General features: G+C 37.3%; 1 protein-coding gene across 3 annotated transcripts in view; it reads left to right on the forward strand.

Moving 5' to 3' along the window:
* DCUN1D4 (defective in cullin neddylation 1 domain containing 4) overlaps window positions 1–14,136 on the forward strand; it is a 66,314-nt gene that overhangs the window by 48,840 nt on the left and 3,338 nt on the right. For 2 of the 3 annotated variants that reach the window (XM_039845181.1, XM_039845183.1), the window contains exons 9-10: window positions 11,745–11,849; window positions 13,939–14,041. In XM_039845181.1, coding sequence (XP_039701115.1) covers window positions 11,745–11,849; window positions 13,939–14,041 — 208 coding nt within the window. The remainder of the gene's footprint in view (window positions 1–11,744; window positions 11,850–13,938; window positions 14,042–14,136) is intronic. The other variant, XM_039845182.1, reaches the window with a different exon arrangement.

Consider the following 14,136-nt stretch of genomic DNA (forward strand, 5'->3'; position numbering starts at 1 on the left):
AAGCTGTTTAACATAATAATAACAACTACCATTCAGCTAAAATATGCTGTAAGGTAAATTTATTATTGAATCCTTTTTCGTTTTATTTGTTTAGCCCTATACTGCAAGTTTCAAGATACTATGTTTTCATTTGCATTCAGTTCAAAATATTTTCCTGTTTACCTTGTGGTTTCTTTTTTGACCCATTGGTTATTTAGAAGTGTGTTTGTGTTATTTTCCAAGTATTTAGGATCTTCCAGGTAATCTTTTTATTATTGATACTTAGTTTAATTTCTGCTGTGATCAGAGAACATATCCTGTATAATTTAAGTCCACTTAAATGTATGGAGGCTTGATTTATAGTCTAGAATATGGTCTGTTGGGATGAATGTTTTATATGTACCTGAAAAGAAGGAATATTCTGCTGCTATGTAGTAGAGTGTTTTATAAATGTCAATTAGGTCAGGTTGGTTGATTGTGTTCAGTCTTCTGTATCCTTATTGATTTCTGCCTACCTGTTCTGTCAACTACTGAAAGAAGAATATTGAACTCTCCAACTATAATATTTCTCCTATCACTTCTATCATTTCTTTTGTTTCATGTATCTTGAAACTCAGATATTAGATTTAGATACACTCAGTACTGTTATGTCTTCTTGAAGAATTGACTGTTTCGCATTATGAAATGTCTCTTTATTTCTGGTAATGTTACTTGTTTTGAACTCTATTTTGATACAAATGTAGCCACTCTAGATTTCTTTTGATTAAAGTCTTCAAAATATGGCTTTTTCTATTCTTTTTTTCCTCCTGGCTTTGTTGAAATATAATAGACAGTTAGTTGCTTTTATTTATATTATGCAGTTCAGTGAGTTTTTTTTCAATTATAGTTGGCATACAATAATATAGCAGTTTCAGTTGTACAGAATAGTGATCAGAGATCCACATAACCTGCAAAGCGATCACCCCACTCAATCTGGTACCGTCTTCCCCCTCACATATTCAGTACAACATCATGAACCGTCTTCCTCATGCTGCATTCTACATCTCCATGTCTATTCTGCAACTATCCGTTTGTATCTCTTAATCCCTTCAACTTTTTCACCATCCTACTCAAACCCCCTCCCATCTAGTAGCCCTCAAAATATTCTCTGTATCTATGAGTTTATTTCTGCTTTTGTTGTTGTTGTTCTTTAGAGTCCACATGTACATGAAATCATGTGATATTTGTCTTATCTCTATCCCACCCATTTCATTCAGCGCAGTACCCTCTAGGTCCATGAAGGCAATATCTCTTGCCATACCCTTCCTTTTAGTCTGTGTGTGTCTTTTAATATGAAGTGAGCCTCTCGTAGGCAGCATATGTAGGGGTCTTGTTTTCTTATCCATTCAGCCACTCTATCTTTTGGCTGGAGCACTTAATTCTTTTCCATTTGAGGTACTTGTTGATAGGAATGTAGTTATTACCAGTCTTTATTCGTGTTTTCCATGCATGTTTTTTCTTCTTAAAGAAGTCCTTCCAACATTTCCTGTAATACTGGCTTGGTGATGATAAATTCCTTTAGCTTATTTTTGTCTGGGAAGCTCTTTACCTGTCCTTTGACTCTAAATGATAGCTTTGCTGGATAAAGTATTCTTGGTTGTAGATCCTGGGTTTCTATCATGTCGAATATTTTGTGCCAAGCTCTTCCTTCTGTCCTGCATAGTTTCTTTTGAGAAATCAGCTGCCAGTCTTATGGGTGCTCCCTTGTAGGTAGCTAACCGATTTTCTCTTGCTGCTTTTAAGATTCTCTCTATATATTTAACTGTTGGCATTTTAATTGTGATGTGTCTTGGTGTGGGCCTGTTTGGGTTCCTCTTTCTTGGGACTCTCTGAGCTTCCTGGGGTTATATGTCTATTTCTTTCACCAGATTAGGGAAGTTTTCCATCACTATTTCTTCAAATAGCTCTTCAACATCTTGTTTTCCTTCAGGTACCTCTATGACACAGATATTTTTACCTTTAATAGTGTCCCATAGGCTCCTTAAATTATTATTATAGTCTTGGCTTCTTTTTTCTTGCTGCTCTGATTGAGTGTCCTTGGCTTCCCCATCCTCTATATCTATGCTTCAATCCTCTTCTTTATCCACTCTGTTTATTCCATCTGATGTACTCTCTTCATCTCAGATAATGTGTTCTTCATTCCTTTTTTATTTCTATTTCCATTTTTATGTTTTGTATCTCTTTGTTCAAGTTCTCACTGAATTCATCTACACTTCCCAAAAGTTCATTGAGCATCTTTATAACCAATGTTTTGAACTCTGCATCTGTGAGATTGCTTGACTCCATTATTCCTGGACTTCTGTTCTGTTCTCTCATATCATATAGTTGCTGCTTCTTTGTCTTTCCATTTTGGCTGCCTTTCTGTGTCTGTTTCTATGTACTAAGCAAAGCTCTTAAGTATCCTGGTCTTACTAGTGTGGCTTTGTTTAGTAGCTGTCCAGTGGCACAGTCCTGAGAGGGGTTCAGCTGCAGGCCAAGTTTAGCCCCAGCCTGTTCCCCTCCGGGGCTACCTGTTAAAATTCAGCAAGCAATCCACAGATATTTTGCTTATAGTTGCCTCAAGAAACCATGCCAGAAATCGAGGCCAGCTGCCTCTAGTGTGAATCTTGGCGCTGCTCAGTAAGGAACACCTGACTTACCGAGGACACACCTGGATATGGCTTAGGCGGGGCTGCAAGTTGGAAGAGGTGGAGTTTCAGGAAATCCTGTGGGCAGAGCGACCTCTGTTATCCAGTTTGACGACGTCTCTACTATGGTGGCGCTGTGTCCATGCACTGGGAGTGGAGGAGGGCTCAACAGAGGGATAATGGATACCGCCAGGACTTCTGCCCGGGAGAGAGCCTCGCCTTCGGCCCTCACTCGGACAACTCAGCGTCCCCTTGTAGGTTCTTGGTGCCTCCTGAGCAGCAGACCGAGCATTGGTGCTCAAAGCGAGCATGTCCGTTACTGTGAAAAATCCACTGGCGACTTGGCCCCTTTAAGAGGCGTCTGCAGCTGCCGCTGCCACAGCCTCTGTCCCACTCAGTTGCTCGAGACCAGACAGCCCTGCGTCTTCACCCCATCCTACCTTCTACTGTTTCAGGGTAATTAATTATTTCTCTCTCTAGTTGTAGTGCTCTGTTCATCTAGATCCCAGGCGACTCTGCTTGCTGTTTGCTCCGTGTTTCTGTCACAACTTCAATGTGGTTGCAAGAGGGATGAACAAAGCTTCTATCATCTATGCCATTTTTTTTTTTTTTTGGGCCTTAGAAATGTTCTCTTAATGTGATTTTTCAAGATTCAGAATCTTTTCACTCATTAACTTCACCACTGAAGTCAAGACATAAGTCTGTGGGTGGGGTGATCCCAAGGTTGGTTTATCAGTTATTGGTCAAAGATGCCATCAAGGCCTCACAGTCCTCCTTCCCACCCTGCCATCATCGGAGTGGTTGCGAGCCGGCTCCCTCGTGATACCAAGATGTCTGCCACAGATTCAGGCATCACATTCTCCATTCTTTTACTTTTAACCTATTTGTGTCTTTATATTTAGAGTATGTTTCTTATAGCTAGCATATACTTCGGTCTGACAATATCTGTCTTAATCGAGATGTGTAAACCATTTTCATTTAATGTAATTATTAGTATGGTTAAGTTTACATTTCCTATCTTGTTGTTTCTCCCCCAATTTGACTCATCTGTTTTTTGTTCCTTTTTTCCTCTCTTTATGACTTCTTTTGGATTGAGGGTTTTTTTTTTTTTTATAATACCATTTTATTTCCACTATTGCCTAGTTAGCTATATCTGTGCTTCATTTTTCTTGTGGTTGCTGTAGGCTTTACCCTATATAGCTTTAAATTTTCACAAGTTGTCTTCAATAGTAATATACCACTTCCTGTATAATGCAAAAACTTTTACAACAGTGTACTTTAATTTTGCCCTCTCAACTTTTTGCTGTTGTTACCTTGCATTTTACTTATATGCATGCCACAAATCTCACAATATATTGTCTTAGTTTATTAAAGCTGTTCTAACAATTACCAGAAACTGAGTAGTTTATAAAAAGCAAAAATGTATTGCTCATAGTCTGGAGGCTGGGAAATCCAAGATTAAGGTACGGACAGATTAGGCGTCTGGTGAGAGCTTCACTTTGCTGTAACCTCATAATATCGGAAGGGAGGAGGTCTCTCTGGTGTCTCTTATATAAGAGCACCAATCCACCTCCACATTCAAAGGGCAGAGTCTAATCTAAAACCATCATCTTGAGGGTTAGGAGTTCAACAAATGAATTTCAGAGGGATAGACATTCAAGACCATACCATATATTGTGTTATTATGTCTGTGTTCTCTGTTTCTTTGTATAGATCCAGATTTCTATCTGGTATCATTTGCCTTCTGCCTAAAAAATTTCCTTTGACGTGTCTCATAGTAGAGATCTTCTAGCGATGAATTCTCTATGCTTTTATTTTGCCTTCAATTTAGAAAGGTACTTATCTGGATAAAATATTCTAGATTGATCGAATATTCTTTTAGTACTTCAGTGATATCTTCGTTGTCTTCTATCTTGGGTAGCTTCTAATGGTAAGTCTGGTGCTGTTTATTGGTCTTTTGAACATATGTCATGTTTTGTTTTATGACTGCTTTTATTTTTTTTTATTGCTTTTCGGCAAGTTGATTACAGTGTACCTTGTTATAATTTTCTTTATGTTTATTCAGGTTAGGATTGGTTGAGTTTTCCAGATCTGTGGGCATATAATTTGTATTAAATTGAGAAATTCTTCAGCTGTTATTTCTTCAAATATTTTTTTTTTTTTGTCTTCCTCTGCTCTCATTCTGGGACTACAGTTATATTTATGTTAGATGCTTAATATTGTCCCACAAGCCACTGATGCCATGTTCAGTTTATTTTCAGGGTTTTTTCCTTTTCTGTTTCGGGTAATTTCGATTACTATGTTTACTAATATTAATCTTTTCTTTTGCAGTGTCTAATCTGCTATTAATCCAAGCAAGTATATTTTTCATTTTAGATACTGTTATTTTTTCTTCTCTAAAAGTTCCGTTTGGGTCTTTTTTTCTGTCTTCTGTTTCTCTCTTCATCGTAATATTTTCTTCCACCTTCTGGAACATCCAAACATGTTTATAACAGGTATATTAACAACTTTGTCTTCAGGTTCCATTATCTCTGCCATTTCTGAGTCTCTTTGTATTGGTTAATTTTTATCTTGACTATGAAGGGAAAGGGAAATCTGGTTTCTCTAACTCCATTTGGTTAGAAGCAGAACTTAAGCTGCTTTTTATCCCTCCAATCTTTTTTTTCCACTAAAGAGGTGGTAATAACTTATAATTCACACAGCAGAACTTTTAAAATCAAACTTTTAATAGAAATTTTAATAGAAAAATAAACTTTTAATAGAAACTTTCTGATTGTTTTAATGTCCTAAATATTCTCTATTGCAAATAACAATGGCATATGTTAGATATTCTGAATTATTCTTTAATATACCAGGAAAGCAACTACAGTACCTTACCAGAAAATGGTAAAATGGCCCATTTAACATCTCTCCACCCAGATTATACTCCTAAGGGTGGGATTGGATTGGTTTTTCCTCACCTTCAAACTTTATGGCTAATTAAAAATAGTACTTGGCTATACAGTTATATTATTTTTCTTCTGATTTTACTTTGACTTGAACTTAGTTATAGTGTTGTGGATATCATAAGCTCATGAAACTTTACAGCTGAGTAAAGAGAGCCAGAGTGGAGGGGACAGCCTGCGCCTGAGCTCTGCCCCTGAGATACAGGCCGTGTCCTCTCCACAGAGCCACACCACCTTCTCTGACTCACAACTGTCACCATCCTATGATATTTTGTTAGAGGACGATGATGGTATATAAGTTAAGGGTGAAATGACCAATTCTCTCATACAAGTGGAATTTTGTCAGAGTATATTTATGCATATGGTTTTTCCCCCAATGCAAGATTTATTATATAAACAGATACTGTTGTATGATTCCTTTAAATAAAACAGCCATTTCTTTCTTGATTCGTTTTTTAAAAGGACCTGGAGAGATAAGATTGGACAAAGAGAATGAGATAAAAGACTAAATATAGTAATGTTTTATTGATCTGGGAATAGTTATTAAGTACGAGTTAAATTTGATTTCTCTACATTCTCTGTGGCAGAGACAGGGTATTAAGCTGAAAGTCGCAGAGAAAGTTGACACTTGGAATTTTAAGAAGGATAACAGAGAGGTGCTGCTAGCAGCAGCCTCTTAGTCCAGCTAAGAGTAGACGGACACCATGAATCTATAGTGATGCTGCTCTCAGATTTTTTTCCAGCAGTGCATGAGGTCCTTGCATATAATTTATCAATGCAGAAAGGAGAGGATAAAGGGATGGATTGAGAGTGAGAAGTATGTGAGCCTGGAGGGCAGAAGGGAGTCGAGAGGAGCCCTCCTAGCATGATTGAGGTGGATCCAGACGGAATCAGGAAGTAGGTGAAGTTAGAAGAAACCACTAGATTGAGAGAAAGGGAGGCCTTCAAGGTGAAGGGGAAGGAATGGCAGTGAGCAAGAGAAGGGATTTCCCTTCGGGGTAGGAGAGAAGTCCTTGATTTTTCACTCTTTGAAAGAAAACTTTAAGTAAAGTTGTAAACAGGGCTTTCTGGAGGCAGAATACACCAGTGGGAATTCCTTACTGAGAGGTGAGCTTGTGATGGGTGGTCTGTTACAAGTCAGTCCTCACAGCCTGTCCCTTGATACACTCACTCTTCTGTCAGGAGGTAACTGTGCTTCTGTTTCCTGTTTCTGAGGAGGTGTTTCAGGAAGATGTCAGAGGCCACACATATTAAAATAAATGTATCTCCTTTCTCTAAGTAAAACAATATTTCCATTTAAATTAGAAATGATTATGATGTTACTCAGAATTTGCTAAGGAAAATATGCTGGATCTTGTGTTCATTGGAGAATTCCTCCTGACTCTAACCTTAGTCTGTTGTGACCATTTGATTCACGTCCTCTTCTGATTTGAGTCAGTTTCTCACTTCTTAACCACTTTACTTGTCAGTCTGTTTGTTTCCCTCCCGCACAACTCCCCCAACACACCATATACACACCTCTCTATTTTTTGTCTTATATTTTTATTGTAAATTACAAAGAGAAAGTAGGTCTGGGTAAGGAACAAGAGTAGGAAGAATATGTAGGCATCTGATCCCAGGTCTGTTATCCTGAAAACCTTGTCAGTTTTATCTTTAAAAGTACTCTTTTTTCATAATGTATATAAATGTTGAATCGCTATGTTGTACACTTGAAATTAATATAATATTGTATGTCAGTTATATCTTAATTTAAAAAAAATTGCTCTGGTTATTGCACACAGATTTGCTCAGCAGTTACTTGTAAAGCTCATCGGACTGTATGTCACTTTATATTTAAACCTCTCTTCCCTCATTCTCATTACTTCTCAGGATGCAGAACTCAGGCTTGGAATTAGACTTCCTGGTTCAAGTCCCAGCTATTTACCTATTATCTACCACTTAATGTCTGCCATTTTAACCCCCTGTGCCTCAGTTTCCTTTTTTATAAATTGAGGAGAATAATAATTCCTATCCTAATAAGGTTGTTGTACTAAATGAGTTTAAGTATAAGGCCCTTAGAAGTTTCTAGCTCAGATTAATTTCTTAATAAAAGTTAACCATAGAGTTAGAAATAGTTGTTGAATTATCCTTCACTGACATTACTTAGGTGTCTGCAAACCTGAAGTTTCAAATAATGACTTATATTCCAAGAATAGTGCTTACAATAATAGGATCTGAACTAAATAAAATGACAAAGTAGGACTGTGCCTGTTGGCAGATTTTTTCTTTTGTTTTAAGGAGACGTCAATAGTTTAAGTAATTGCGAACATTTTGATCTTTAAACTAATTTTTGGTAAGTTCTAAGAGCATAATTGTTTAGATTAATTTTTGGGTTTTATGACTTTTTGTTTTTTTAATGTGTATTTTTTTTAAAAAGTTTTGTTTTTTTATGTGTATTTTTTAAAAAACCTATTCAAAAAACTGATTTGCTATAGTTTCAGTTTTATAAACTGAGTTGTATTATTTAAGATTCGAGTTAGAGCTCTCTATTTTTTGCCTTATGTTTGTTTATTTAGGTAGCTGTGGTAAGGAGGACTGCATTTTCTCTTTATTTTTTGTAATCCCCGTGGTCTCAAATGCAAATTCCATGATACGTCATAGGTCTTCATTTTAGTCCTTTTGATTTCACATACCAATTTCTGACTTGGTCGTCACCATTTATGTTTCCAATAATGGTCACTTACATATTTATTCTTAAATCCAACTAGATCTTGAAAATCTTAGGAATTTTTTTTGTTGAAGATTTTTTTCTTTATAATTTTGATAATTAAAGGTTCCCCTTTTTACATATGTCTTAAGCTGTCAAAACTTTGTGAAAATTGGAAATAGATTCTCTGAAAGAGTTGGGAGGGGGCCTCTGAATAGTGTATCTATTCATTTGAGTATTCATTTTTATAGTATTTATATTTATATATATACAATTGCCTATTTGTTTCAGTTATTATTTCTTAAGTCATTGTGCTGTTTAAGGGAAAAAATGCTTAATTTTCACATCTTGTAGGAAGACTTGTACTAGAATAGTCTCACATAAACAGGTGATATATTTTTTTCATGTTAGAACTTCAAATATGAACTTTAATAAAACTTCATTATTTTCTACTCTGCATTAGCTGTTATTAGTCTTTAGCTTAGGGACTGCATTTATTCCATATATAAAACATAACTTCTTAAGAAGACTACTCACAGTAGGATCCTTTGATTTTGCAGCTGCATCACTAAGAGGCTTAATCTCAACTGTAACTGCTGTTTTTAATCTGTGATTAAGGAAGACAACAAGGCAGAGTCTAGTTGTGTATTGTAGGGGGTTGGTACCTCTTTGGTATATGGAATCTTTTCAGTTTCTGTTATTCTTTGAAAAATAATTTTTAAAGCATTTGTTATCTTAGAAAATTAAACTCTATTAAATATATACTGACACATTTGGGTCAAGATATGGGCAGAGAGAAAAGTTTCATTTCTTCTCCTTTAACCTTGCTAGACCTTCTGGGGATGCTGATTGACTCTTGATAGGCTGTCTAAAGATGCTTTCTGCTTAGATTCTGACCTAGAGATGCAGAAATCTGCCCCTTGCTCCATGAGGGGAGGTGCTTGGTGCTCCCTGAGCAGAGGGTCACAGGGTTGGTGTTGACGTGTACTATTTAAATTTCTTGTGAGGAGCTTCCGGATGTCTTTGCTGTCCTCCTTGAATTAGTTAAGGTGATTATTATTATTTTTTAAATGCCCAGCTTCATAGTATCCTGGGAGATTGATTCACTTGTAATTGGGAACTCCTTGGCAGAGAATGCCATTAGGATCATTGCTGTGGAGAACCCCCTGGGCATGTCTCTATTTTGATGTTCAATAGATGTTTGCTGTGGGATCTCCGGACTGTTGTTCCCAGGAATTTTGAGTGTTTTCAGTTACACAGCCTCAAATCTACCCACAGGCAATTTTGGTTATCAGCGAGAAGCCACTGTTCAGATCTTGAGTGCATCCATAATATCTTTCTCTTATTTGCTAGGCAGAAGATGGTGTTAGTGATTGTGAGCTGCTGGCTGGCACCTTTGCAGAGCAGGAGTAAGTGAGTGCTGTTCAGCTTCCGGTCCTGTGAGTCTGATGCCTTTCCTCCCTGTTTGGGCATCACTGCCAAACACATGCATTGAAATCCTTCATGATCATCAGTTTGTCAGATGATTATATTGTTGCAAAGAGTCTGTCCAGGTCTTTTGTATCTTTTTTTTCTTTTTGTCACCTTAGTGTATGTCCATTGTGATGGGAACATAGGCATTGATGATGTTGGAAGAAGGCACAATATGTATTGAAGCTAGATTAGGAATTTTAGGTTTAGTGAATGATTACAAACTCCTCCAAAGGAAAGCTTTTCCCCGAGCACCAGTGTCATCAGCCCAGTGCTGCGTGAGCTGCTGTTCAACAAATGAACTTTGGCCCAGTCCTGTGGTGCCATGTGTGTTTTCAACAGTTTACTCATTTTTTCTTGTGGATTGCTTCATAGTATGGTGTGCTGTTGCTGTCTGCCACACCTTTGTTACAGGGTTAGAGGAAGTTTTCCATTTGTTTGCACAGTGTATCGCAGAAGTATAAACCCTTGAAATGCAACAAACCAATGAGGCTCGGTTGGCAAAAGGTGGACAATCTCTAGAGCACCTTTTCTCTTGTCCTCTCCGTGGGAAGTGAGTACTGCAGCCCTGAGCAGGACAATATGCATGGCCAAGGGGCAGGCAGAGAATGCTGTGGCTAGGAGGCCCCACTCGTTTGCATAGAACTGCAATTGGGGCATCCCCCCTATCACCAGACTTAAGTTGTATGGCCTGTAACAGAGAAGGGTGACGCGGAGACATCTGACGTGGTCTGTTCGTGAACGGTCATTATGTTTTACGACCAAAAGACAGACCAGACCTATTGCACATCTTTCTGTATTTTCATCTACCTTGTTTGCTGTTGTTGAGTGAGGCCCTTACATTTGCTGTATTGTTTAAGTCCTTTACTTTTAAATTCAGTGTCAAGGTCAGAAATTTTCTGTGTACTAGAGAGCACTTCACTGTTAGAGTCCTTCAGGTAATAATATATTTTATCAGGAGGTATGTGTGACTGCATATGTGGCTGACAATCGTGGTCACAGAATCATTCCTTAATTTGATGAACATTTAGATTCTACCACAAATGAGATAGCCAGAAACTTTGTCCCTTTGTAGGAAAGTTCTTTTGTAAGTTTCCACCAGAGTTAAGATAACCACACACAGGCTAGCTTTGGCAATGTAAGGTTACCGTTTACGGCCCCAGCTCCTCTGTCCCTTTGCATAAAAACTCCCCACTTAAGAGTTCGAGAATGAAAACTTGTAAGGAGATTGAGAATGAGCAATTAGGATCCTTAACTGCAAACACAACTAGAATTAATCTGCCCATATTGAGGTTTATGTAATATTTCTTTTCTGGTTTCTTTATGAAATGTTGTCTTTCACTTGGTTACTAGTTAGGGGTATTCTGCTAGGAGATTTCACATCTAACAAATCCAAGGTAAGAAGGATTGTAATAGGCAGGCTGCTTTCCCCCACGGCAGGTGTATGAATACACCCTTTTACTTGGAGAGACTCTCCAGAACCCCAACATTTATTATGAACTAAATTTAATTCCAACATTTTTAAATATAAGAAATATATTTACCAATAAAATAAAGTTGTTGGAAAATGATTTATATTAAGGAAACTTGATTCCTAAGCATGGAAATTGAAACCTTTAAACTTCATTTAGTTAAGTTATGGGCTTTGGGGTGAACAGTTATGATTTTGGTAATTCTCATAAATGTCAAACAGCAAGTGATTGAGTTGTAGATTTTTATTTATCCCGAAATAATCGTAGATACCGTTACTACCTGACTAGTTGATTTTGCATTAGGGTGATATTCAGTTGAAACGAATCTTTCAAACAGAGCAAGGCTTCCATTGTGTTTGACTACCTCCCATCCCCCACCTTAGCCTCAATCCAAGTATTTTATGGTGTATGCTAAATGATAAATGAGTGTTTACTAATTTCTTATTGAAGTGAAATAGAAATTTGGATTATTGGAATTTATTATTTGGGGGCATCTGGCTCATCCTTGTTTTTGTTTGTTAAACAGGAAAAGGACCAGCGCAGCCTAGACATAAACACTGCCAAGTGCATGTTGGGACTGTTATTAGGAAAAATCTGGCCCCTTTTTCCAGTTTTTCACCAATTCTTAGAGGTACCAAATTGTTATTTTATGGAATATATGTTTGCTTGCTTAGAAGTACCAAGTATACTTTATTTAACCATTTTATGTTACTTGCTGTTTGTTGTACTTTTCTACCTGTAGGAATTGTGGTGACATAATTGCTGCCCATGAGCAGCTGCCCGTTTTCTCTGTGCCCGTGTGTGCATTGACGTTGTGTTGCATCGCTCCCAGTACAGACGCATCAGGGACAGCCAAGCTCTTTCCTGTCCTCCCCTGTCTCGTCCTCATTTTAAGGCTTCACTTTTGTTGAGATTTCCTGCTCTTGTAGCAGTAGTAAAGCAAGATTTACTCTTTTCTGGCTTGAGATGAATTTTCACTTTTATTGAGCAAAGCTTAAAAAACCAGCCATCTGCCTTCGTATTAAAAAAAGTTTGTAATGCAGTCTTCTCTACTCTTATCTCCAGGTAACTTGGGGACCTTGAATCAATCTAAGTGTTAGGCAAACTGACAATATCTCCTTCAGTTTAAACTTTCTTCACGTTAGCATTAGAAATAATCCAGCACTTTACTCCATCGTTGGTTTGCTTTAAGTATTAGTGATAAAAAAAACTTTGAGCTGCTGGTTATTAGGAGCAGGTTTTAATGTAGTGTAATACTGTAGGATCTGGAAGCACCTGAGATGTAAGTTGGAGTTACTGGGTTGTCATATATAGGTAGCATTCTTCTTGCCCTTCGACCCCAAACCCTTTTTAAAAAATGCCCTTTGCTTGGAAGGATTGCGGGTGTTGGGTCTTTGAGGAAATCCTGGTCCCTGACTCTAGCTTCACTCTTGGAATAATCTTTCTTACGACTTACTTTATGTAATTGTCTGGAAAAACTTCCAAGTGATACAATACTTTGAGGAACATTATTAAAATTTGCTTGTAACATTACTAACTGGAACTCCTCAAGAAAGGTATAAAAACTGGTTTTAATGTAAAATATTTGCTTACATGATCTGTTCTAATTTCTCTGACAGCCCCATGAAATGTTCGCTTTATTTGAAAAATGAGTAGAAGTAGGTTCTTGTTCTTAGAGAGTTGAGCAGAATTTGAGCCTGAGCATGAAATGTTCTTTAGCTGAAAGACCTCGCTGCAAGCCAGTTTGACTTTGCAGAATTCCAGGAACCTCATCATCGGTTTCAATGATTGTTTTTTGCCTTTAGTTGCTTAGAAAGTTAAACTTGTACTCTGTGCTTTGTTCTCTTTCTTATTAGTTTGGATTTTTCTTTTAAAAGGACACAGATCTTTTCATTTGAGCTTTTTTGTTTGCATCCTCAAAACCATTGGCTCAACTCTCTTTGCTTTTTATGTGCTTGTATTGTTTTCCACTGTTTCAGATATTAGTGGTCGATTTAAAAATTATTAGATCTGGCTTTTATTTTTAAAGCTTTATGCAGGAATACTGTATTTTAAAATACACTTTTGGCCAATTTATTGTCTAAGAGGATTAGAAAACTACTTCATGGCTATTCTGATTGCTTTTATTACTGGATTCAAGTTTTGAATTATTAGAACAGTAATTTTTTTCAGTGGCTAGAGCACCTAGTCTGAGACCGCATGTAGCACTCAGTAGGTCCTCATCGAGCGACCCACGTGTGTGTGTACTTTTAGCTGACAGTGTGACAGGTACTGTGCTGGTCGTGTCAGGTCTATTCATGAGAGCTACTCTTTATTTAGCACTTACTTTGTACCAAGCACAGAATGAAGTGCTTTACATAAATTACACAAATTCTCTCTTTTAATTCTTGCAACATCTCTATGAAGTAGGTATTATCCCCATTTTATATAAGAGAGGGCTTTTGCGGTCTAGAAATTTCACTTCTAGGGGTATAAAATTGTATTTCTCTGATGTGCTTGTCATTTTGTGTTGAACCCCCATAATATTTTTGTAATGAAAATTGTTATCCTAAGTTCTATGCTTGCTCTCTTTCTCACCCTTCTCTTAGATTGGTACTTAACACACCACATATGGAGAGAGTTAACCTTCATGAACTGTATTAAAGTTGATTCATACAGCAATTGAAACCATCCCATTTGTTAATTGTATCAGTAATCCATATTAATTTTCCCTCCATCAGCAATCAAAATATAAAGTTATTAACAAAGACCAGTGGTGCAATGTGCTAGAGTTTAGCAGAACAATTAATCTTGACCTCAGCAACTATGACGAAGATGGAGCGTGTAAGTACCGATGCTGGGTGTTCTCTCACTCTTCCCCCGTTGCCGTACATTTGCTCATCCTTCTCATTGTGAAAAGCCTCAGAGCTGTGTTGTTT

The sequence above is a fragment of the Pteropus medius genome, unplaced genomic scaffold (genome assembly GCF_902729225.1).
Source record: "Pteropus medius unplaced genomic scaffold, Ma_sr-lr_union100, whole genome shotgun sequence".
Classification (NCBI taxonomy): domain Eukaryota; kingdom Metazoa; phylum Chordata; class Mammalia; order Chiroptera; family Pteropodidae; genus Pteropus; species Pteropus medius.